The 25,227-nt window shown below is 36.1% G+C and overlaps 1 protein-coding gene across 6 annotated transcripts in view; it reads left to right on the top strand.

Moving 5' to 3' along the window:
- RASAL2 (RAS protein activator like 2) overlaps positions 1–25,227 on the top strand; it is a 371,329-nt gene that overhangs the window by 288,620 nt on the left and 57,482 nt on the right. For 5 of the 6 annotated variants that reach the window (XM_046681498.1, XM_046681500.1, XM_046681499.1 and 2 more), the window contains one exon: positions 17,353–17,462. The exons of the other annotated variant lie outside the window; for it this stretch is intronic. In XM_046681498.1, coding sequence (XP_046537454.1) covers positions 17,353–17,462 — 110 coding nt within the window. The remainder of the gene's footprint in view (positions 1–17,352; positions 17,463–25,227) is intronic. 6 annotated transcript variants of the gene reach the window in all.

Raw genomic sequence — 25,227 nt, forward strand, 5'->3', positions numbered from 1 at the left:
TAGTCAAATTGGTTACTAAACCATTTAATAACCGCTGATAGATCATTTGGAATAAATGTACCTGTGCAGAATAGTTACATTTTTTCCTCAACAAAAAGATTTTAATTTATATTTGGAATTCAGGGCTATGGTATTTTATGTATATAGTGTATACTGTGTCTACTTATATTGGGAAGTGAAACTAGGTAGAATCCTTATTTAATATCTTTGTGGATATTTCATTGAGCCCTTTAGGTATCATACCTATGTACAAACTCACAATGTTTTTGCAGATCTGAGTTTTGACTGTTAGATTCTTCAAGAACAATTTTAGTCGTCTGAATAGTTTTTTCCTCTTTTTAAGATCCTATTTTTCATTTTTTCTTTAACATCCTGCTAGACTTTTACTTTTGTGATATTTGTCTTTTCCTTTAAATATAGCATCCATTGTATTTGTGTGTGTGTGTGTGTGTGTGTGTCTGAGGAAAATTGGCTCTGAGCTAATAGTCTTCCTCTATTTTATGTGGGAAGCTTCACGAGCCATGCTAGGTCCGGGCCCAGGATGCAAACCTGCAAACCACAGGCCACTGAAGCAGAGCGCGCTCACTTAACCACTACACCACCGGGCTGGCCGCCCCCATTGTGTATTTCATACATTGTTAAAACTACATTTAAATGATATTACAGGGGTGATTAGGAAGAAATAAGAAAACTAATGAAAAGTTATCCAAGTCCTTAAATTTAATGCAGAAAGGGAAAATGATCACATCTTGTAATTGTATATATTTGTTTCACATTCCCTGAGTTTTTGGAACAAACTTCTTTCTTTAATATTCTATTTATAAAGTGACTATTGATATTTATGATTTTTGTATCACATCTCCCTAGACGATGCCATCAATTTAGCTTTGGCTAAAGAAAGCTGCTTGTGTTCCGGACCAGGTGCTCAGCTTAGTGTTCTCGTTTCCACAACACGATGGTCTGAGTTGGCCTTCCATGTGAATATAACACAATGCAGTTGCAGCTGCTTCCTTTGTATTAGCTTTGAGCTTGGCTCTGAGAAAATTCAGGCACTAAAATATATGCCAAGACAACCAGAAAGCATAGTTGAACTAAGGCAGTAGCTGACTATTCCTATGGAACTCTCCTTGTGTTCTTGTCATGGTGACACCTGAGCATTCCCAATCAGATACACTGGCTACAAAAGACTGTCAAAAGACATACTTTTGCATACTTTTTAGAATAAAGTAAACCTTTGGAAGATAAATGTAGACCTAGTTAAATTCCTAAATTTAAAAGGAATGTTTTAAAAGGAATGTATAAAAAGCAATGTTACATCCTTGCTTAAATATCGAGGTATCAGGCTCAGTCTCTGTCTTGAATGGAATCCTCAGTAAGATCAATAAGATCCTTAATAAGATCTTTGTTTTTCCAGGTTAAACCAAGAGACAGAAAGCTTCATGCCGACTTAATAAAGACCAGAAAGTGTTCATTGTCTAAATCAGTGGTTTTCAGCTCTGGCCATCCTAAAAATCACCTAAAGAACTTAAAAAAAAAAAAATACTAATGCCTGGGGTCCACTTCAGACCAGTTAAATCAAAATCTCTGGACTGGAACCCAGTCTTCTGTATTTTTTAAAACCTTCCCAGATGATTCTAACATGCAACCAGGGTTGAGAACTATTTGTCTAAAATGATTGGTTAAAATATTAGGAACCCATTTTAGTCAGTGTCTTTCCTGTGGACATCAGTGCTTTCTTTTATACCTTCAAGTCTGGCATAAGAAACTAACAAGCAGTATTTTCTCAGTGGCCTGCTATTGCTCAGAAACAAATTGCTGCATAGGGTATTAGTTGCCCTTCTCTGTTTGCCACAGTCAGTTCAGATGACCAGTCTAAATTTACAAAATAACTTGCCTTATTGTGACACAGTGACCTCTGACCAGCCTCAGAATCTCAGTCTTAAGGGTGAAATAATCAGTTTGAATTCATAGCACCCAGCTACAATACTATTTCTGTTTCTGTATTCTCATTGCTATTGTATTCCAGGACACTTAAAATTCTGTCCTCTGCTGCTCAAAGATTCTATATCCATCTTCCTTCTCTTTACTGACCATCTGCATGGAGTTGAAATCCATAATAGGGTCACCCTGCAGTGATACCTCTTTTAATAAAGAGTATATTTATATTCATATATGTATGAATATATAATATATGACTATGTAGTCACATTATGTCTATCAAAATATTACTTCCAGAGGTAAAAATAATATAATAAACATGGGAATGTCAGGAAAGAAAAATTATAGTCTGAAGGTAGTAAACATTAACTATATCTTTAAATCATTTTGTAATCAGAATGGGTATAATTTTAAAATCTTTTAATGATAAATATCTTAGAAAATATAAAATTTGGAGCAGAGTAAAAAGGAATAAGGTTAGATACGACCCGTTAACGGGGATAGAAAGGAGATAGCAAATACCTGGAGGAAAAGGGAGCAGGCATAGCAGGGAAGATTGTCAAGATTCTAAACTTGAAAGAATCAAAGAATGATGGAAACCTTCCTCAATCAATGGTTATTCCTAGAAGCAGGTTTGCAGCCGTACTAACTAGTGGAGATTCCAACTTATCCTGCCCAGGAGGAGAGGGCTGTTTGAGAGAGTACTCTTCTCTCAATGAACTCACTTATAGCTCATGCTTATGGATAGTATACTATAGGCCCCTCTTCCTCAAAGCAAAGATATTTTCCTTCTGCTTTAATGGGGAAGTGGAACTTAACGCCTTTCATTTCACAATTAGAGATCAACGTTTTGAAGTACTAATGCCCACTTAAGGGAGCATATAATTAGCCACTAAGTATAACTATCAGATGCTTTCCTATTTCACAGAAGTTAGGAAGCAAGAGATGTAGAAAGGAAACCTGGCCAACTTCTTGATTTTGCTAGGGCTAGCTGTACAGAAAGGTATTTTTATACTTCTCAGCTATACCTTTGTTCAACAAGGTACAAGCATTGCTGGTAAACAGTAATACCTTCGAGGTGCCTTCCTGCCTTCAGGCCCTTTAATTCTATAACCAGTGCCTGTACCATTCCACTGGACTTTTAAATGCTTTGTTTTATATTTTACATCTACTAATTTCACTTTAAAGGAACTTTATTCCAAGGGGATTGTTTGATTAAAATATCATTATAAAATTTTTTGTCAGACTATTGAGTAGTTATTAAAAGAAAAGCCTCCAAAAGGATTTGAATAGACATTTCTCCAAAGATATACAAATGGCCAATACACACATGAAAAGATGCTCAACATCGTTAGTCATTAGGAAATATGAATCAAAACCATACTGAGATAGCGCTTCATACGCACTAGGATGACTATAATCAAAAAGAAAGACAATAATAAGTGTTGGGGCCAGCCCGGTAGCATAGTGGTTAAGTTTGTGCACTCTGCTTTGGTGGCCCAGGGTTCACAGGTTTGGATCCTGGGCGCAGACCTAGCACTGCTTGTCAAGCTGTGCTTTGGCAGCATCCCACATAAAATAGAGGAAGACCGGCATAGATGTTAGCACAGCACCAATCTTCCTCAAGCAAAAAGAGGAAGATTGGCAACGGACGTTATCTCAGGACCAATCTTCCTCACAAAAAAAAAAGACAATAAGTCTTGGTGAGGATGTGGAAAATTTGGAACGCCCACATATTGCTGGAGGGAATGTAAAATGGTGTAGCAACTTTGAAAAACAGTTTGACAGTTCCTCCAAAGGTTAAACATAGAGTTACCATATGACCTAGCAATTCTACTTCTAGGTATATGTACAAGAAAATTGAAAACATATGTTCACACAAAATCTTGTACATGAATGTTCATAGCAGCATTATTCATAATAGCCAAAAAGTAGACACAACCCAAATGGCCATCAGCTGAAAGGTGGATATACAAAATGTGGTCTATCCATATAATGGAGTGTTATTCAATCATAAGAAGGAGTGAAGTGCTGATACCTTGCTACATTTTGATGAACCTTGAAAACATTATGCTAAGTGAATGAAGCCAGATACAACAGGCCTCATATTTTATAATTCTATGTATGAAATGTCCAGAATAGGCAAATCCATAGAGACAGAAAACAGATTAATGGTTGCCAGGGGTTGAGGGGGGGATAGGGAGTAACTGCTAATAGGTACAGGATATATTTTGAGAATGATGAAAATGTTCTGGAATTAGACTGTGGTAACACTTGCACAACATTTTGAATATACAACAACCACTAAATTGTACATTTTAAAAGGGTGAATTTGATGGTATTTGAATTATATCTCAATAAAACTGTTTAAAAAAAACTTGGGAAAAAGAATAGAAAATATCTGAATATTTCTTAATTTGATTGTAATTTGAAATGATAATATTTTGGATATATTAGGTTAAATAAAATGTATTTTAGGAAGGCAAAAGGCAAATATGTTTCATTATGTATTGGCTGCTTATTTTCTACAAGTTTTTTTTAGGTGCTTATTACTGATACTTTGCATATTTGCATTTTTATGTGAACTACTATGATTTTACCTACTATAAGGAAGATAGTTCCATACATTTTTACTCAAGGATATAGAAATAGGAAGCATGATATTTGGTTTTAAAAGAAAAAGGCAGATTATAGCCGTCATGTATATACAGAATATTTTTTAATTTTTGCAAGTTTTCACATCTCATGAGTCATTTGTATCTTATATAGTGTAGTTTATATCTCTTCCGTTAGTTCATGTCTATTAACTAAACTTCTTGACTGTTTTCATTTCATATATAGTCTACCTCTGCCTCTGCATTCTTATAAGATGTGTTATATGTGGGCTTGTTTAGTGGGATAATGCTGAGATCTTCATATTAGAAGGATCTTTTTATGACTTTTGTATAGCAATGAAATTAATTGTTGTTTTAGAGAATCTTCTTCTAAACAATCCTCTGTACTGTTCTACTAATGCTTAGTTCTGATGTCCCATAGTAATTTAAATTCAGCTTTCCCCAAGCTGTATTCGCTTATGTTTTTCCAAAAAATTGTTTCCCCCTGAATTTCTAACTTTGTAATATAGTCATGTGCTGCATAACGACGTTTCTGTCAATGATCGACTGCACATATGATGGTGGTCCCGTAAGATTAGTACCATATAGCCTAGGTGTGTAGTAGGTTTGTGTAACTACACTCTATGATGTTCATGCAAGGACGATATCGCCTAATGATGCATTTCTCAGAACATATCCCTATTATTCAACGATGCATGACTATACTACGAATTTCTTCAGTTCCAAGAGCCAAAAACCTAAGAGCCATAGTATTCTCTTCTCCTTCCTCCCACATTCAGTCACTTTTGAATTCAGCCAGCCCCTCTTTTCCAGCCCCACTGCCACTTACTGACTTCAGTTATCAGTGCTTGTTATTCTTCCTGTAAACCAGTACCAGGCTTCATTAGCATGAGACCAATAGGAGTGTGCATTTATCCATTATAGTACTGATACTGTTGTATTGTGGGGTCATTATTTGTATAGTTGCCTTCCCTAGTATGTGATTCTAGTGATGGTCTCCAGAATGGGATGTATATACCTCAGAGGGTACACAGCACGATCTATTTGGTTTGCAGAAAGAAAATATTAAATCTTTGATTTTTTTAAAATGTCACTCTTTTTAAATTTTTATTTTCTTGAATATTTTATAGTCATACATCAGAACATTCTTATAATTTATAGGTAAACAATTTTAGGAATGCACACCAACAGTATTTTTCTCATTTGATTCATGGTCAAGACAGTTCATAAACTACTCTTCTAGAAGATCAGGACTATATCTTATTTATCTTATAACTCGAGCACTGACATTTTCTTTTTCCTGATCTGTTTATGAAAACTCATTTAATATATAGGTGCATTCATGATTACCCAAGGTAGGAACATTGCAAAGACATTAACCTCTTATGCCATAGCATTGTCATCATTAGTTGATGGTTTTAAATTAATATTGTGCATTTTTAAGGGTCTGCATTAATCTGTTAAGTAAAATAGAATTAAGGGCAGAATATAGGGAGTAGAAAGAAATAATTTTCTTCTGTGGAAGCCCTGTGAGAATAATGATAGAGTGACTCTTGGGGACTATCTTTCTCAGTTTGCTTCTCATTCAAGGAATAATTGGATGTGTAGGAATGTGGTCTGCCTCTCAACTCTTTAAAAGTTAAACGGAAAAAAGACAATTTATTCAGCAGAAGTGAAGGTCAAAACCTGATGATCTGTCCTTCACTACATAGGCTCATATCTTATGCAGTCAGTGAGACCATTGTCACACAGGAGTACTTCCCTATTAAAATCAGGTGCCTGCAGTTGAAAAAGGCTCTGTACTCCTCTGACATGTGATCTAGGGCCTGTGTCACCTGCATGTTTAATTCTGCCAGAATATCAATACAATGATTTCATATCATTAGCATTTAAGAATTTATACCTAGAACAGGCAAAGGAGTGATAAGGATGTATTTTTTAATGTATGTTCAGCCAGCATCTCATGTGTGTGACCAAGAGCAAATTGTTTGACCTCCTGTAGGGCCTATGATTCCTTTTTTATGATAATTAAATATTCCACAAATGTTTTAAGATGCTTGGAGGTTTGCTGATAAAAAGGTACTATATACTAAGGACCAATTTGTTAATATTTGGGGGCCTAAATTTATAATGGAAAAAGAATGTTTGCAGCATTAAAAGCAGTACACTTAACGAAATAGCCTCTAGAAGTGGTGTAAATATGCCTAATAAAATCTTTTCCATGGTGTATTTCTCCCTCCCTTCCCCACTTTATTCTTTAAAAAACAAAAGGCCTATCCTGATAGACATTAGTAAAAAGTAATTATATTGTTTTACTTTGTACCTTTTGCTCACCACCATTTCCATAATATAGGTTTTAGGTGCATTTTGTTTCACGAGAGGCAGTAAGAATTTTATTTTTTTAAATAACTAATAGGCTTCAAAGCCCTCCTCCATCTGTAGTGCTGTTATTCTTAGTGTCCTAGAATTGAGAGATGGAAAACTTCAATTAAATTCATCTAGTCCATCTCCCCTGACAATGAAAAACTTTCACATTATGTTATCTGATGCTTTTTCGGGCTTCCATGATGACCTCCGGGAGACTGTCCAGTAGACTGATAGACCTTACTTTGAGGGGATGTTCTCTTTCTTACTTTTGACCGATCGTTTCTCATTATTTTATCCCTTAAAGCTATCTTATTTAATATTTATACTCTGTTAAACGTGAGTTAAGATCTCTCTGCTAGTCATAAGAAAATCAACACACTTCATTAGCAGGAACTGAGATGGTCTATAGAAGACAATATTCCAAATAATAAACTTTTTCCTCTTTAAAAACTAGATTTGGTTTTATTTTAATAATTTTGAGGGGTTTTTTTTTCCCCTCATATGTATTAGATATTTTCCCTAATTTCTTGAATGAATTAAACTTTTCTTAATAAAAAGTTTGGATTAATTATTAGCATTCTGGAAATATGTAAGTAGCCCACTGTATGCTAAGCATTGAAGAAATACAAAGTTGAGCTTGATAATATTTGCCTTCAAGAGCTAAGATTCAGTAGGGGAATATAACATAGGAATAGAACTAATTTTTGGTCATGACAGAGGAAAACAGTAGTATAAACAAAAGATCTTAGATAATCAGAAGTGAGAGACTAACTCCTATTAAAGAAAGTGGGAATGGTTTCCTGGAAACCATTTCCTGAAAATAAATAGTGTGGGGACAACTGAGTAACCATTTGGAAAAAAGATAAAATTAGATGTGTATCTGACACCTTATACAAGAGTAAACTCCACATGGGTTAGGGATCTAAATGTAAAAAAATAAAATAAACCACACAACTATTAGAAGAAAACATAGCTGAATTCCTCTTTAACCTTAATGTAGGAAAATCTTTCTGTAATGGTTACTGAAAAGCCAGAGGCAAAAATGTGTTAAGATGTTAACATTAGGGAAAGCTGGGCAAAGGAAAACTCTCTGTACTATTTTTCCAAATTTTCTGTAAATCTAAAATTGTTTCAAATATAAAGGCAAAAACATCAGGGATACCTTCCCTTCTCAAGATCTCTCCCCTACTCCACCTCATTAACATCTTATCCTCTTAAAAGATTGCCATTTCTTCCTGCTGTTTGTTTGTGAATTTCCAACCAAGGTTTTAACTCAGTGGTTCCCAAACCATGTCCACATGAAGATTGTTCGCAAATTTTTTTAGCAGATTTATTCTCAATAGGCCCAAACTAGAAACAATCCAAATGTCCATCAGTTGGCAAATGGATAGACAGACTTTAGTATATCCATAGAGTGGAAGAAAAAGGAGTGAACTACTGTTGCGTGCAAGAACGTGGAGAAACTTCAAAAACTGTATACTACGTGAAAGAAGACTCCATAGTGCGTAATTCCATTTATATAGCATTCTGGGAAAGATAAAACCATAGGGACAAAGCAGATCAGTGGTTTCTAGGAGCGGAGGAGGAGAAAGAGATTGACTATAAATGAACAGGAAGAAATTTTTTGGGTGATAGAAATGTATATCTCAGTTGTGGTAGGATACATTTGTCAAAATTCATCAAGCTATGCACATAAAAATAGTGAATTTTGCCTTTTGTAAATTATACCTCAATAAACCTAATATTTTAAAAGAAAAGATACATTTTAAAACATAATATATAAAAGTTGAAAGTAAAAGGTTTGAAAATATTTAACAGGAAAATAATAATCAAAAGAAATGTGACATAGCAGTATTCTATCAAATGAAAATGAATCTCTACGACAGTGAATTTAATTAGGAATAGAGAAAGTGCTAAATATCTTCCATTTGCCCCCCTAGCAAATCTTAACATATCAATATGTTATAACATATCATACTGTTTTATTATAATAATTATAACATGTTACTATTATAACATACATATTTTACTTTTATCTTTTAATAACATATCAATATGTTAACATTGGTTAAATCTGATTAATGGGTATGTGCTTAATATATTAATTTCTGTGCTTTTGTATGTTTAAAAGTTTCATAATAAAAATTTTACTTTGCTTAATTAAAGGGAATCATTAGATGCTTGTCAAAAATGCAGATCACTGTGCTCCATGCCCGAAGATTCTGATTCATCAGCTCTGAGCTAGAAAAACAGCTGTAATTTATGATAGAACCTTTCTTTTCCCTTTGATGCTTAAATTTGCAAAAACAAAAAACAAAAGCCCCCACTAGGGAAGAAATTACCTACATTGAAACTGCTTGTTAACCATAACGCGCTCTACAGCTGTTACAGCTGTTTGTTGTTTTGTTATTATTCTTGTTACCTAGAGTTTCCCTTCCTGTTTGGACTTCCAATAACTGGAAGATACACTAAGTAAGTAGAATATGGTGACTGGAAAGTGGAGTTTAACATTTCAGATGCTCTTCCTTTTCCTTTTTCCTTGTTCATTTTCTACAGTTAGATTTTAGTCAACACTTTCTGAACATCTACAAGTTCCTAAGTTATATTAAGAGAGCAAGGAAGGGAATAATTTCTCAGGTAATGACAGTCCATAATATGAACTGCTAAAATATGCAAACTACATAGAAGTTAATTTACTAATTAAACCAAAACTTTAAAGCAAGAATGAAAACAGTTCTCACCTGGGTTCTTTCTAGTTGACCAGGTGGCATGTTCTTAGTATGAGTCATATAACATTTTAAGGAACTGCTATTAAAATTACTTAATCACCTAGAATTGCTTAATCCCTCGTGTGTCACCGACGTGAAAGTCTCAAACAGGATTAAAGCAGGGTTCTGTTGCACATCACTGTGTTTTGTGTGAAGGTGATGACATGTTTCTCTGCCTCCACTTCTCCATGTCTTGAGGGAACGGCAGCAGCACTAGGACACTGGCAAGTCAGTGTCTCTTATTGCCACTGGTGAGGCATCTGAGAGTGGTTGCGTAGCAGCGGTTTTATTTCAGTTACCAATCATGCCCTGATAGCCAAGTTCAGTCTTTGGGGGTTACTCCAATTTGCAGGTCGTGAACAACTTTTATCATTATCTTAACATTTACCAAGCTCCAGAGAAAGGCAGCATTTGGTTTTTCTTTCACTGGCAGTTGCTAATTTTAAGCCTTATTTTGACAGAAAATAGTGAGTACCAACAAATTAAAGTATGTCATTTTAGTTGTATCAATTTCTGTGGCACTGTAGTTGTTTAAAATGATAAGCTTTTTACTATCTTTAAGAATTGTAGATGGTAGCAACGGCATTTCAAAGGAGAATCGGATGAAGTAGGATTTGGAAAGTTTTATTAGTATTCTTTCAGATTAGGTTGGTATCACAAAGATGAAATCAGTTTGTTTGAAGTCTTTTCCTTTGTTTCCATTTATGCTGTTGTGTTTTTAGAATATGCTTATAGGAGCATCGTTTACTCCATAGATATCATAAATTCATGTGAAATAGAAGCATTTAGTTCTTGGCATCCATCTATTTTTAAATTTTATATTTGATCTTTTTCTCTTAGTAAGCACAGAATCAGTTACATATAAAAGTAATTTCAATAGGGTTTCAATTTTACTTTAGTTTAATTATATATATAGGAGGTGTAGGGGCAAATTTTTCTAAGTCAGATGTCACACTAGTTGTTTTTTTCTTTGTTTTCTTTTCTCCCTCATATTTTCGAATTGGCATATTGTATTTCTGCCCCTTTGTGTTATATAATTCTATAATAAGGTATATGTAGAAATTAAGTATAGTACACATGGGGAAATACATTATATCATAGTGCCTAGAGTGTTTGAAGAGGCGTTAGAATGTGGACAATTAGTATAGTGTAGTGGTTTGAAAGCGAGGATTCCAGAGTCAGGCTGCCTGGACTTGAATTTCTACTCTGCCACTTAGCAGTTGTGTGACCTGAGAATAGTCAGATATCTTCTCTGTATCTTGGCTGTTGGTATGTGATCTACTGTTGATGAAGAAATGAACTGTTCATATATTGCACATTCTTGCTCAATACCGCATTAAGTCAGTGCACATTTCTATTTTTGTAGCTAAAAGTATTTCTCTCAGAAAAGCTAATGCTTGCTTATTTATGACTGTTTTGAATGGTCTTGTCTCTCATTGTTGATTTCCTTAGAAATCAGAGTAAAAGGTGAGGTCCTTACAATGGCCTACAGGATCTGCACGCTCCCACCACCCACCCCACTACAGGGACCAGCACCACCCTTCACCTCTCTGACCTCATTTCCCACAACCCTTCCCCTTGCTTTCTCCACTCCAGCCATATTGAGTTCTTGGCTCTTTCCTGAACTTACGAGCATGATTTACCTTAAAGCCTTTGCCCAGCCTGTTCCTGTTGCCTGCTTTTCCCTTCTGATATCTGCAGGCTAACTCACCTCTTTCAATCTTTACTCAGTGTAATCTTCCTCCGTAAGGCCTACCATGACCGATTTCTATTGCTAACTCTCTTTACACAGCTGTATTTTTCTATCGCGCTTGTCTTTTACTAATTGGTTGTGTTCTTTGTTCATTGTCTGTCTCCTTCCCTAGTATATAAGCTTAATGAAGGCAAAGATTTTTGTTTTGTTCACTGAGACATCTCAAGGGCCTCAAGTATGTGTCAAATAATAGATGTTCAATAAATATATGAATAAATGAAACTTTTTAACTTCTAGCAATATACTGGATTTAAATCCTCATCTATTAACTGTATTACCTGAAGCAAGTTACTAAACATCTACTTCGTGGAGTTGTTGCATGTGTTAAGTGGTATTACATATTGGAAAGCACTTGGCCAGTGCATGATAACCAGGAAGGCTTCAGTAAAGTCATTCAGTCAGCAAATGTTTATTAAGCACTTATAATGTACCAAATATCACTGTAGGCACTGGCATACGTCACTCAACAAAACAGCCCCAAATCCCTGCTGTTGTGGAACTTATTTCTAGTTTCCTTCCCTTCCATTGTTGTGGTAGTTTCTAGGAGGAAAAATCAGTAGTCTCTTATCCCAGATTCATATTCAATTAATACTTATAGGTACCTGTTTTCCATTATTTTAAAAATACTTTTGTATTCAGTTATCTTAAGTTTTGGAATGGCACGAGGTGAGGATTTTTTTAATCCTCATTTTACAGATGAGAAATCTGAAAACTTGGAAGTTGTGACTTGTCCAAGGTCATTCAACTAGGAGAAACTGGAGCCAGGATTTGAAACCACACTTTCTGATTCAGAGTTCCCTGCTCTTTCCATGATGGCACTTGTAGCAAACACACCATGATGGCTTTTGTTCATTTTACTGCCTGTTTTATTTCAGTGCTACAAACGTTTATTGAGGCCCTACAAAATGCCCTGCCCTGGCAATGCAAAGATTGTTTAGTCCCTGTCCTGAGGAGTTCAGAGTGTAGTAGAGAAGCCTGTTGACGCGTAAGTGGGCATGCAGTGTGCTAAATGTCAGGCTGGCTGTATTTATAGATACTTAGAAGCACAGAGGAGGGGCACCTAATCTAGGGCAAGGTCAGGACATGTCAAAAAAGACACCCTAGAAGAGATCATGCCTGAGCTATGTCTGAAAGGACGACTTGGCCAGGAAAAAAGGAGGGAATATGAGCAATTTCAGAGAGGCATGGTGAATGTAGAGAATTGTAGGCTTTTAGAGTTCCTGGAGTATAAAGTATGCAGCAGAGAATGGTCAGAGATCAGGCTGGAGTGGTTAGTAGCTACCAGATGATACCGTATCCTAACAGGCAGAACTCTTACCAGGACCACTCTTTTAGGTACCTTGGGTCAATTATCCACCCCTAGTCCAGTCAGCTACAGCCAGGGCAGAAGAACTGCATGGTACAAAGCATAGTGACTTGTATGTAAGGAATTGCTCAGAAAAGGGCAGTGGGAAAGTGGGCATGCCATACACTCTGAGGTTTCCCAGAGTGGGTAATGTTGCTGGAAGGCTCAGTGCTTGGTTGGTCCAGGACAGAGGCATAGTAGAAGCCAAGCTGAGCTTGGAGATAGTGAATATTTAGTGGCATCAGTCTATTCAGCTATGTGGTCTTCCTGAACAGTCAGGTCATGGGAGCAAAATTTAAACATTGATCTCATTTTGGTTTGGGATAGCTGATCATTAAGAGAATGGATGTTGTTGGTGATTCAATAGCTTCTGATGATTGGCCAGGAGTCCAGGTTGGATAGGGAAGAAAAAAAGGACAGGGAGAAAGTGGGGTGGTCAAGAGACTGGAGGTTTCTGTGAGGTTGAAGAGCCAGATATATTGGAAGAAAGAGATATATGGTCAGGAAGAAAAGTTAGAAAGAAGAATATTCCTGCTTAAGATGTCTGAGGTGGAGGATCTCTGAATGATGATAAGATTTAGGATGTGGCTCTAGGAATGGGTAGCTGAAGATGAGGATAAAGGTTATTGGAGTCAAAGAATTGTGAAGCTAGGATATTAGATGGATCATTACCTGGTTAGTTACTAGTATGGTGTTAGGAGTTAAGAGACTGAGAAATACATCAAGCTAGGGGCTAACGTCCTTAGTGAATAAAGGAAAGTGAAAGAGAGATTAATGATGAGAACAGCAAAGAGTGATACAGGATGTTAAATGAAGATGGTGTGAACCTCGAAGAATATGCTTTACTCCAAACTATTATTTTATGGAATAGTGATATGGAAGCAGCCATGGTAAGCTAGGAAAATCCCAGCACCTCTTCCTGGGCACCACTGAATATTGCGTAGGGGAGAATGAAAAACCTCTACCAAATAGGGTTCTAAACTAGACAATATTTCAGGTGAAAACCATGTTTCAGTTATATCAAGGAAATGAAAATAGAATTTTGTAGTAGATTCTATTACCTCTGTAAAATATCACTGACCACTCTCGGCAGTCTTAAATTTCCCTTATCTATATTCCTAAAACAACCATAATTTCATGTATATATTTATCAGATATTTGCTGAACACTTACTAAGTTTTAGATACTGTGGTAGATTTTAGGACAGATATAGCATTATACCTTCCCTCAAAAATTTAAGGGCCATTGAGATCAATAATTATACATTAATACCTGGACAAACCACCCTTCCAGCCTTATTTTTACGACTCTTAATCATATGCCAGCCAGACTAAATCTTCTTAATGTATATCCTCTGTGTTCTTGCCTCCATGCCATTTCTCATGCTGTGCTCCATACAATAACCTTGGCTCCTCAACATTCCTAAACCTGAATCCTGTCTGCCCCGTGGGACCTGGCATGTTCTACTTCTTCTGTAGAACTCCCCCTTGTTTCTCCAGATGATGTCACCTCCTTTTTCTTTGAATTCCTGAAATTATTTCCTATGTACCTTTCTAAAATTATACCATATTTCATCAATTCTAAGATGCTTATTTTTCACATTTTAACATCTCTGTAGATTACTCTTTTAAGATATGCTGTTTGTCATCAACCAATAGTTGTTCAAAGAGTAGTTGAGAAGAATGAAGAAGCATTAAGAATATCTTAACCGGGTTATTTTGCATATATGTTTTTTATGTATACACTATGTGATATATGACAAAACCTGCCTAAATAAGTCTTTAAAAAACTTCTTTAATACAAAATAACAATTCTAAGTGATGAAGCATTGGGTTATAGTTTAATTGGCAGCTTTTTTCTTAGCATATGTAAAATAATGGTGTGACTTACAACCAGTGGTGTGCTAGATTCAAAGAAATATGACAGTTAACTTTTATTTTGTGATTAAATATGCTAGGAATTAGTAACATTTATCTTCTAAATTGTGTCATATGTATTTATATTTAGTTTCCAAATCCAATCTTAAACTACAAGCTCCTTGAAGGCAGAATTTATGCTATCTCTGATTCCCTTACAACACCTGGTACAATGCCTTATAACAAATGGACATAAAATAAGTATTTGTTAAATCCATGGATTAAAATATGAAATATGAAATAATAAGTACCACAAAAAGGTAGAGTACTATATGAGTGAACATCTACTAGTACATTCTTAGTTACTGCTTAACTGTGTTTTTGCTAGAAATATGTATATGTATGGTATTTGGTCAGGTCCTTGGCTGGATCTCAACTTAAGCCAGTGGTTTTTGAACCAACCATAAATGATTCTAATAGAATTCTGTAAACGTAGGTCTGGTTTGCCGACCACATTTATGAGCAAATGTGGTGACTCATCTTGACTGAATCATAGAAAGTAGTAAATAAATCCTTTGCGTTAGAGAAGAAATGATAGTGACTTTCTCTAATGATACTAAGATTGTGCAGGAGACCAGGCAAATGCCTGTCTCTAAGAAACATGGGACTTTTAAAAATAGCCTTGTTTTCTTCCTTCCAATCAATCTTTATATACCTATAATAAAAAACAGCCTAGGGAATAAAAAACACCCTAGGGAATTACATCTATGTGATATTTTCTAGGAGTTTTTACCCTTATTCTTTGGGCTACAAGAACAACAAGAAATAACATAAGCATTTTTCTTGAGTCAGGTAAATATTTCTACTTCTGATTCAAATAAGTTTGTTTCCATTTTTCTCTAATGGAAGGAACAATGCCTATGTGTTCACAAAACACTTGGTGTGAAAAAGCACTATGGTAGTCCACACTACTGCTCACCAAGCATTTCCAGTTCTCTTTCTGGATACATGATAGGATTGTACATCCTTTCCCCATTGAAGTTAGGTATGATCATGTGACTTTTTTGTCCAGTGAAATGAGACCAGAAGTGACCTGAAGCTTTAAGAGCTAATACTTAATCTGTCACATTTCCTTTATCTTGCTGCAGCAACTATAGAAGCACAGAGGTGGAGCCTCCCTTAACCTAAGTCCCTGAGTGAGGACAGCATAGAGCTGGGCCCCCATCTCCTTAGTTGACCTGCTCATAGACATGCAGTGTGTTTTACTCCACTAAGATTGTGGGGTTGTTAGATAAGCATGACCTAGCTTATCCTGAATAATATAGTCTTCACCGCAAAACAGTGGGCTTTGGTGATAACTAAAAGAATGGAAAAGATTTGATGTGCTGATGTTGGCTTGGTATTTTTTTCTTTTTTATGGAAATATTTATTGTACACACAGCTTCTATAAGATGATATTCATCTCAGAGTGATTAGAAAGTCATTTTCCATGTGTCAAAATATTTTTCTTTGAATTACAACCTTTTCTCAAGACATTTTGATATATTTGTAATATGTCCTCACACCTGCCAGCAATATCATTGTTTCTTGAAAGCAGTGACCATCATCATTCATTCTTGCATTTATTCTTTTATTCAACAAACTTTTATTGATGCTTATTATTTCCCTGGTACTAAGACTAGGAATATGTTCAAGGAACTCCAGATAGTTTGGTAGAAGTGGCAGGAGGCAAGCAGAGGCCAAAATCCATAAAGAACTGTGTTCTGGGCCGGCCCAGTGGCACAATGGTTAAGTGCACACGTTTGGCTTCTTTGTGGCCTGGAGTTCGCCGGTTTAGATCCTGGGTGCAGACATGGCACCGCTTGGCAAAAGCCATGCTGTGGTAGGCATCCCACATATAAAGTAGAGGAAGATGGGCATGGATGTTAGCTCAGGGCCAGTCTCCCTCAGCAAAAAAAAGAGGAGAATTGGCAGTAGTTAGCTCAGGCCTAATCTTCCTAAAAAAAAAAAAAAAAAAGGAACTGTGTTCTTCTGAAGTCTAAATGTTTCGGTGGTTTCATAAATGATCCCCATTTCATTTAAAAATAGTCTAGCTACATTTAAAACTTAACTTTACCATGGGTGATATAGATCAAATTTTAACACTTTTGAGACTTACCAACACATTACCTTGTAATGATTACTTAACCCTTTTTTTTTGCAGATCTTAGAATAAAGCTTTTTGTCTTCTCACTATCAGTATGTTCTTTAAAATTCCTCCAATGCACCAAGTACCTTCTTTCCTCAGGGCATGTCCACATGCTATTCTCTTTTCCTGTTTTCCCTTAATTTCCTTCAGGAAATCACTGGGTGCTGTTTCTATTGAAATTTATATTTTTCTATGTTATATTGTTGTATTTTTTTAAATCTATTATTAAAGTTAGAGGTTTTTAAACCATAGCTAGTATAGAAACTATTTAAGAAATGAGAAATTAAGCACTATTAAAAAATTTAATTATCCCAATTATCATAGAAGAAAACAATTTTTCATCACATTACCGGGTAGTTTCAAGCAACCATTATTTACAAATTAAAGAATTAAAAGCTGAGTTCTGTTTCTAGCCCTCGTTATAAAGATCGGAGTATCTTTTGCACAGGTGGTGCAGGAGAGTGAGGAGACAGCAAGTGCCCCTTGGTTCTTTCTCCCATCACCTTCTGCATTTCCTTCTAGGGATTCTTCAGCAAGCGCCTGAAAGGCTCCATCAAGAGGACCAAAAGCCAGTCAAAGCTTGACAGAAACACGAGCTTTCGGCTTCCATCCCTCCGTAATACAGATGACAGGTAGGAATTTAACTTGCATGAGACAGAGAAATCAGTTTTACAGTGGGTTTTGATAAGGCATTTTGATCTCTAATTTTGCATCAATGGCAATTGGAAAGATCTAATACAAAGGTTACTTTTTGTCTTACTCATATTGAGGCAAGGTACAAAATGTTGGTTCAAATACCCAACCAGTTTTAAGAATGTTATAATACTGGGGAGTGTGTGAATACAGAAGAACTAATTTAAGAATTAGTTGTGTTGTTTCTATAGAATCAAGTGCTAGTGGTCAGAGGTCTATCTTTCTTTTGTAGAATGACTATAAAGGATGATGATGATGATAGCTAACATTTTTTGAGCACTGTTCCAGATGCTTTATATAAATTATCTTGTTTAATCTTTATAATAACCCTATGAGACAAATATTTTTATTTTATAGATGAAGAATCTGAGGCACAGAGAGGTTAAGTAATCTTGCCCAAGGTCACACAGCTTAGTAAGTAGCAAAAATGGATCTGAACTTGGGTAATTTGGCTCCAGAATCCATGTTTTTCACTGCTACATTGTTCTTTGTGTACAGCGTATGGAATTGGTCTTATTGGTGTGCCATCACATCTAGAAGACACGTATGAAAAGGAAGCCTGGATTTCAATAATTAGGACTGCCAGCTTGAGTAAATCTCAAATGCATAGCTCACTAAGGATAACAATCTTCTAAAATTGTTGAGTGTGTGCTAGGACACATTTTTAATACTTCATGTCTTCATAATGTTCCAAATTTAGGAAATGATACTTGTATCTTGACATATCACCAATATTTATTGAATGCTTACTATGTGCCAAGCATTTTTAATGTAGTCTTTCATGTAATACAATCCTAGATACTATTATTACCCTCATTTTACAGATGAGGAACTAAGGCAAAAGAGACTGAGAAACATGCCCAAGGGCACACAGCTAGTAAGTAGTAGAGCTTGAGTTTGAACTCATGTCTGCCTTTCATCTTTGATACTCTGGTTTATAGTTGGGTTTTTTTTCTTTTAGTAAGAAGTTATCTTATAACAAACAGAAATATAGATTATAATTTCTGTAATGGCAGATTATAGATTTATAAATTTGCCAGACAGAGAATTACTTTCCTTTTTTCTAGATGAAATAATTTGTCCCCCATACTGAGTTAATGAGAGACTACTGCTTTATCAGGTCTTTTTACCCCTGATCCACATTAGAGGACTCTGTGAAATTTGCAAGTCTGTCCAATTTGCAGTGTAACTGTATTGTTAATTACCTCTTTTATACCTCTGTTTTAAGGTAATCATAAAAAAACTGATTTTTTTCATCTCATGTCTTTTCCTTAGAGTCCTGTTATTCTACAACTTTCATCATTATAAAAATTCAAAACAGCATTTTATAAATAAATGTCAGTAAAATGGAATGACAAGTTTTTTCAGAATGTTGGTTCTTAAGAAGAAGGATGTTGTGCAGCAACTAAAGCTCAGTTCAATAACCCAGTTCAGTAACCCCCAATATCCCAATTAATAACCAGTTTCTTAAACTCTGCAGCATCAGGTGTAAACTTGGGAGACGAGATATTTTTTATAGTGTACTTTATTATTTAAACTTACACTAAATATCACTTTTTAAGTTTCAGACAAAGTGCTCAATCCTTTTCGGTTTTGCTTTAGGTAGCCTAAGGGAATTCTTAGGTTGAATTAGCAAGAGATTGTATTCTCCTAGAGTCTCTCCTATCGCTATGATGTAGCTAGTGCATTTTAGCCTTTGCAGTGCAGTCCTGTCCCTTTTCACTTTGCCCATCTCTCCATATAAATAACCTTATTAACAGTTTGTATATTTTCATACCTCTTTAAAAATTTTTCGTATAAGTGAGATCATATTATACATATTACTTTGTAACTTACTTTTTAGTATAAATAATTTGGACAACTTTATTCATCAGTACACGTAAATCTACATCACTCTTTAACAGATACCTTCTTAGTATGCTACAGTTTTCTCTAACATACATACTTTGCTTCTCTGTTGATGGTTATTTAGATTGTTTCCCCTTTGTCAGCATGAAATAGAGATGTAATGAACGTTTTTGAACGTGTACCTTTCTGTCCCTATGTGATTGGGTCAGATTTCTGAAGTAGAACTGTTAGCTGCAGAGCATGCACATTTGATCAAATAGTCCTTCAAAAAAGCTGTACTAATTCCATGCCCACCAACAGATTAAGATTACTTTTATCCTTCAAACAACTGTTTACATGTTATCAATATAGTGGATGAGTAGTAGTAATAAACACATGTATGGTATTTACTAAGTGCCAGCACTGTTCTAAGCAGTTTATGTGAAGTAACTCATTTAATCATCACAACTCTGTGAGGTAGTTACTATCATAACCTCATTTTGAAGATGAGAAAACTGAGACACAGAGACTTTAGTCAATTGTGCAGCTTAGCAAATGGCAGAGAGCTGTGGTTCAAATCCAAGAAGTCTGGCTCTAGAATCTACATTCTTAACCTTTCTGCTATATCCCGTCTCAAAAAAAGGCAGAATAGGGAGCATTTTGTTGTTTTAATTTCTGTTTCCCTAATGCTTAGTAAGCTGAACATCTTTCCACATGTTTTCTTCTATGACTTGCCTATAAATTCCTTGGCCCATTTTTCCATTGAGCTTTTTGTCCTCTTTCTTATGATTTGGAGTAGTGCTTTATTATGACTAGGGGTTATAAGCCACTTTTAGGCTTGTTGCTAAAATTTTCTCCCTGTCTGTTTCTTGTGTTTTAAAATCACGTCTCTAAATTATATAGAAGTTTTAGATTTTCATTTGGTCCAATGTGTCAATCTTTTTCTTTATAGCTTGCCTGGCCAATTTTGTCCAGAACACTGAACTCAAGAAGCCAGAGATGTATTTCTCAGGAAATTTCTCATTATGATGCTGTGCAAATCACTTTATCTCTCTCTTCCTCAAGAGGAGGAGATATTCTGTTTGGAAGTATCTAGAGGATAATGAGGTAGTGATCATGATATTTTGAATTCTTCAAGGTTTTTGATAGCCACAAATTTTATCTGCACTCACAACATTTTAAAAAGATAAAATTTTTCTGTTGAAGTCTGAGTTACTACTTTAAGATGGCAGAGAAATAGTTTTAAATGAGTTAATTTCATCTAAAGCAGGTTTACTACATATGATCAGTAAGCTTTTCTGTGCAAAATACCATAGAGTACTTTAGCATGCAGATTTGATTGATCCAAAAGACTCTAATGGCTCCAGATTTGACTAGCCAATGATCTGCAAGTCATAAATTCTGCTATATGGCCCTGATGAAATTTGCTAGCATTGTTGCTTTTTGGCTCAATTCATAATGATCCTTAAACTCAGAATTTCCTTTGGGAAATTGTGGGACATAGCCATAAGAAATGAAATTTTGCCAAATAATTAATATTTCTAAAAATCAAATTTCTTGATTTACAGTAACATGTCTAATGTGCAACAGTCATGTACAGACTAGAAAGCCATGTGCTACAACAGAATATAGAGAACTAAAGACACAGCCCCCAACCTCAAGGAGTTCGGTGAAAGAAGTAAATGTCCAGGAGGAAATGGTAGAGGTGAGGTGACATTACCTCTTGTTGGGTGGATCAGCAAAGACCTTAGAGGACAGTGGCCTATGAGTTGAACCCTAAAGAACAGGTATAATTTGAACTTAGACACCGGGAGAGAGCTTTCCTCAGAATGGAAATAGTGAACAAAAGCAGAGAGAGGACATTATGAAGCCTGAAGAGAAATGCTGACTAGTTCATGGTATGTACGGGGGTGAGATAGGAAATAAAATTGGAAAGGTAAAGTTCCAGGTTTTAAATTATTAGGTAAAAACCTTTCTGCTTTTTTTTTTTTTTTTTAGAGTTCATGGTTTCTTTAGTTTTTTATTTTGATTTAAAATTTACGTACAGTGTAATAACACAAATCTTCATTTGCTGAGTTTTGATGAATGCATACAGCTGTATAACAGACCTCTATGAAAATATGACTCCAACAAGTTTCCTCGTTCTCCTTTCCAGTCAGTCCATACCCCACCTCTCCACAGGAATTATCCTAATTTTTTTCCACCAACAACTAGTTTTGTCTGTTCTTTTTTTCAAAGATTGTCACCTGAGCTAACGACTGTTGCCAGTCGTCGTCTTTTTATTTTTCCTGCTTTTTTTTTCTCCCCAAGTCCCCCCAGTACCTAGTCATATCTTCTAGTTGTGGGTCCTTCTAGTTGTGGCATGTGGGACGCTGCCTCAACATGGCCTAATGAGTGGCGCCATGTCCACACCCAGGATCCGAACCAGTGAAACCCCGGGCCGCCCAAGCAGAGCACATGAACCTAACCATTCAGCTATGGGGCCGGCCCCATAGTTTTGTCTGTTCTAGAATTTCATATAAATCGAATCATATGTTGTGTACTCTTTTGGGTTTGATTTCTTTCACTCAGTGAAATGTTTTTGAGATTCATCCACGTTGTGGCATTTCAGTAGTCTGTTCCTTTTTGCTGCCAGTAGTCTTCCATTGCGTGACCATACCACCATTTGTCCCTTCTACTGTTGATGGTCACCTGGACTCTTTCCCGTAGTTGGCTGTTATGAATAAGGCTGCTGAGAACATTTGTGCACAAATCTTTGTGTACATATGTGGTTTCCTTTTTCTTGGGTAAATACCTAGGAATAGAATTGCTGGGTCATAGCGTAGGTCTGCGTTAGTTTTTTTAAGAAACTGCCAGACCTTTTCCCAAAGTGACACTACCAGTTTGCATTCCCACCAGCAGTGGATGAGAGTCCTGGTTACTGCACAGATTACTCACCAGCATTTGGTATTGTCAGTCTTTTTCATCTGAGCTGTTCTGGTGGGTATGTGGTGTATCACATTGTGATTTTAACTTACATTTCCTTGATGACTAATGAACATGACTTTTTCATGTGCTTATTGGCCATTTGTGTTTTCTTTTGTGAATTGCTATTCAGATCCTTCGTCCATTTTTTTTTATTGAGTTATTGATAGGTTACAATCTTGCGAAATTTCAGTTGTACATTAATGTTTGTCAGTCATGTTGTAGGTGCACCACTTCACCCTTTGTGCCCACCCCCCACCCCACATCTCCCCTGGCATCCACTAAACTGTTTTCAGTCCATAATTTTAAATTCCTCATATGAGTGGAGACACACAGATTATCCTTCTCTCGCTGGCTTATTTCACTCAACATAATTCTGTCAAGGTCCATCCATGTTATTGCAAATGGAATGATTTTGTTCTGTTTTGCAGCTGAGTAGTATTCCATTGTATATATGTACCACATCTTCTTTATCCATTCGTCTGTTGCTGGACACTTAGGTTGCTTCCACGTCTTGGCTACTGTAAACAGTGCTGCAATAAACATTGGGGTGCATAGGACTTTTGGGATTGCTGACTTCAAGCTCTTTGGATAAATACCCAGTAGTGGGATGGCTGGATCGTATGGTAGTTCTATTTTTAATTTTTTGAGGAATCTCCATACTGTTTTCCATAGTAGCTGCACCAGTTTGCATTCCCACCAGCAGGGTATGAGGGTTCCTTTTTCTCCGCAACCTCTCCAACATTTGTTGCTATTAGTTTTAGATATATTTGTCATTCTAATGGGTGTAAGGTGATATCTTAGTGTAGTTTTGATTTGCATTTCCCTGATGATCAGCGATGATGAGCATCTTTTCATGTGCCTATTGGCCATCAGTATATCTTCTTTGGAGAAATGTCTGTTCATGTCTCCAGCCCATTTTTTGATTGGGTTGTTTGATGTTTTGTTGTTGAGTTGCGAGAGTTCTTTATATATTATGGATATTAAGCCCTTGTCAGATATGTAACTTGCAAATATTTTTTCCCAGTTAGTGGGTTTTTTTTGTTTCAATCCTGTTTTCATTTGCCTTAAAGAAGCTCTTTAATCTGATGAAGTCCCATTTGTTTATTCTTTCTATTGTTTCCCTTCTCTGAGAAGGCATGGTGTCTGAAAAGATCCTTTTAATACTGATGTCAAAGAGTGTACTGCCTACGTTTTCTTCCAGAAGCCTTATGGTTTCAGGTCTCACCTTTAGGTCTTTGATCCATTTTGAGTTTATTTTGGTGAATGGTGAAAAAGAATGGTCAATTTTCATTCTTTTACATGTGGCTTTCCAGTTTTCCCAGCACCATTTGTTGAAAAGACTTTCTTTTCTCCATTGTATGCCCTCAGCTCCTTTGTCAAAGATAAGCTGTCCGTAGATGTGTGGTTTTATTTCTGGGCTTTCAATTCTGTTCCATTGATCTGTGCACCTGTTTTTGTACCAGTACCATGCTGTTTTGATTACTGTAGCTTTGTAGTATGTTTTGAAGTCAGGGATTGTGATGCCTCCTGTTTTGTTCTTTTTTCTCAGGATTGCTTTAGAAATTCGGGGTCTTTTGTTGCCCCATATGAATTTTAGGAGTCTTTGTTCTAATTCTGTAAAGAATGTCATTGGGATTCTGATTGGGATGGCGTTGAATCTGTAGATTGCTTTAGGTAGAACGGACATTTTAACTATGTTTATTCTTCCAATCCATGTACATGGAATGTCTTTCCATCTTCTTATGTCGTCATCCAATTCTCTCAGAAAGGCCTTGTAATTTTCATTATATAGGTCCTTCACTTCCTTAGTTAAATTTACCCCAAGGTATTTTATTCTTTTTGTTGCGATTGTGAATGGTATTGTATTCTTGAGTTCTTTTTCTATTGGTTCATTACTGGAGTATAGAAATGCTACTGATTTATGCAAGTTGATTTTATACCCTGCAACTTTGCCATAGTTGTTGATTACTTCTAACAGTTTTCCAATGGATTCTTTGGGGTTTTCTATATATAAGATCATGTCGTTTGCAAACAGCGAGAGTTTCACTTCTTCCCTACCTATTTGGATTCCTTTTTCTTGCCTGATTGCTCTGGCCAGGACCTCCAGTACTATGTTAAATAAGAGTGGTGATAGAGGGCATCCTTGTCTCGTTCCTGTTTTCAGGGGGATGGGGTTCAGTTTTTGCCCATTGAGTATGATGTTGGCTATGGGTTTGTCGTATATGGCCTTTATTATGTTGAGGTAGTTTCCTTCTATGCCCATTTTATTCAGAGTTTTTATCATAAATGGCTGTTGGATCTTGCCAAATGCCTTCTCTGCATCTATTGAGATGATCATGTGGTTTTTATTCCTCAGTTTGTTGATGTGGTGTATCACGTTGATTGATTTGCGGATGTTGAACCATCCCTGTGTCCCTGGTATGAATCCCACCTGATCCTGATGTATGATTCTTTTGATGAATTGCTGAATTCTGGTTGCCAAAATTTTGTTTAGAATTTTTGCATCTATGTTCATCAGTGATATTGGCCTATAGTTCTCTTTTTTCGTGGTGTCCTTGTCAGGTTTTGGTATCAGCGTGATGTTGGCCTCATAGAATGTGTTAGGAAGTGTTCCATCTTCTCTAATTTTTTGGAATAGCTTGAAAAGGATAGGTATTAAATCCTCTCTGAAAGTTTGGTAGAATTCCCCAGGAAAGCCATCTGGTCCTGGGGTTTTATTCTTTGGGATGTTTTTGATTGCTGTTTCAATCTCTTTCCTTGTGATTGGTCTGTTCAAATTGTCTGCCTCTTCTTGAGTGAGCTTTGGGAGATTGTAGGAGTCCAAGAATTTATCCATTTCCTCTAGGTTATCCATTCTGTTGGCATATAGTTTTTTTGTAGTATTCTCTTATAATCTGTTGTATTTCTGCA

The sequence above is a fragment of the Equus quagga genome, chromosome 13 (genome assembly GCF_021613505.1).
Source record: "Equus quagga isolate Etosha38 chromosome 13, UCLA_HA_Equagga_1.0, whole genome shotgun sequence".
NCBI classification, from domain to species: Eukaryota; Metazoa; Chordata; class Mammalia; order Perissodactyla; family Equidae; genus Equus; species Equus quagga.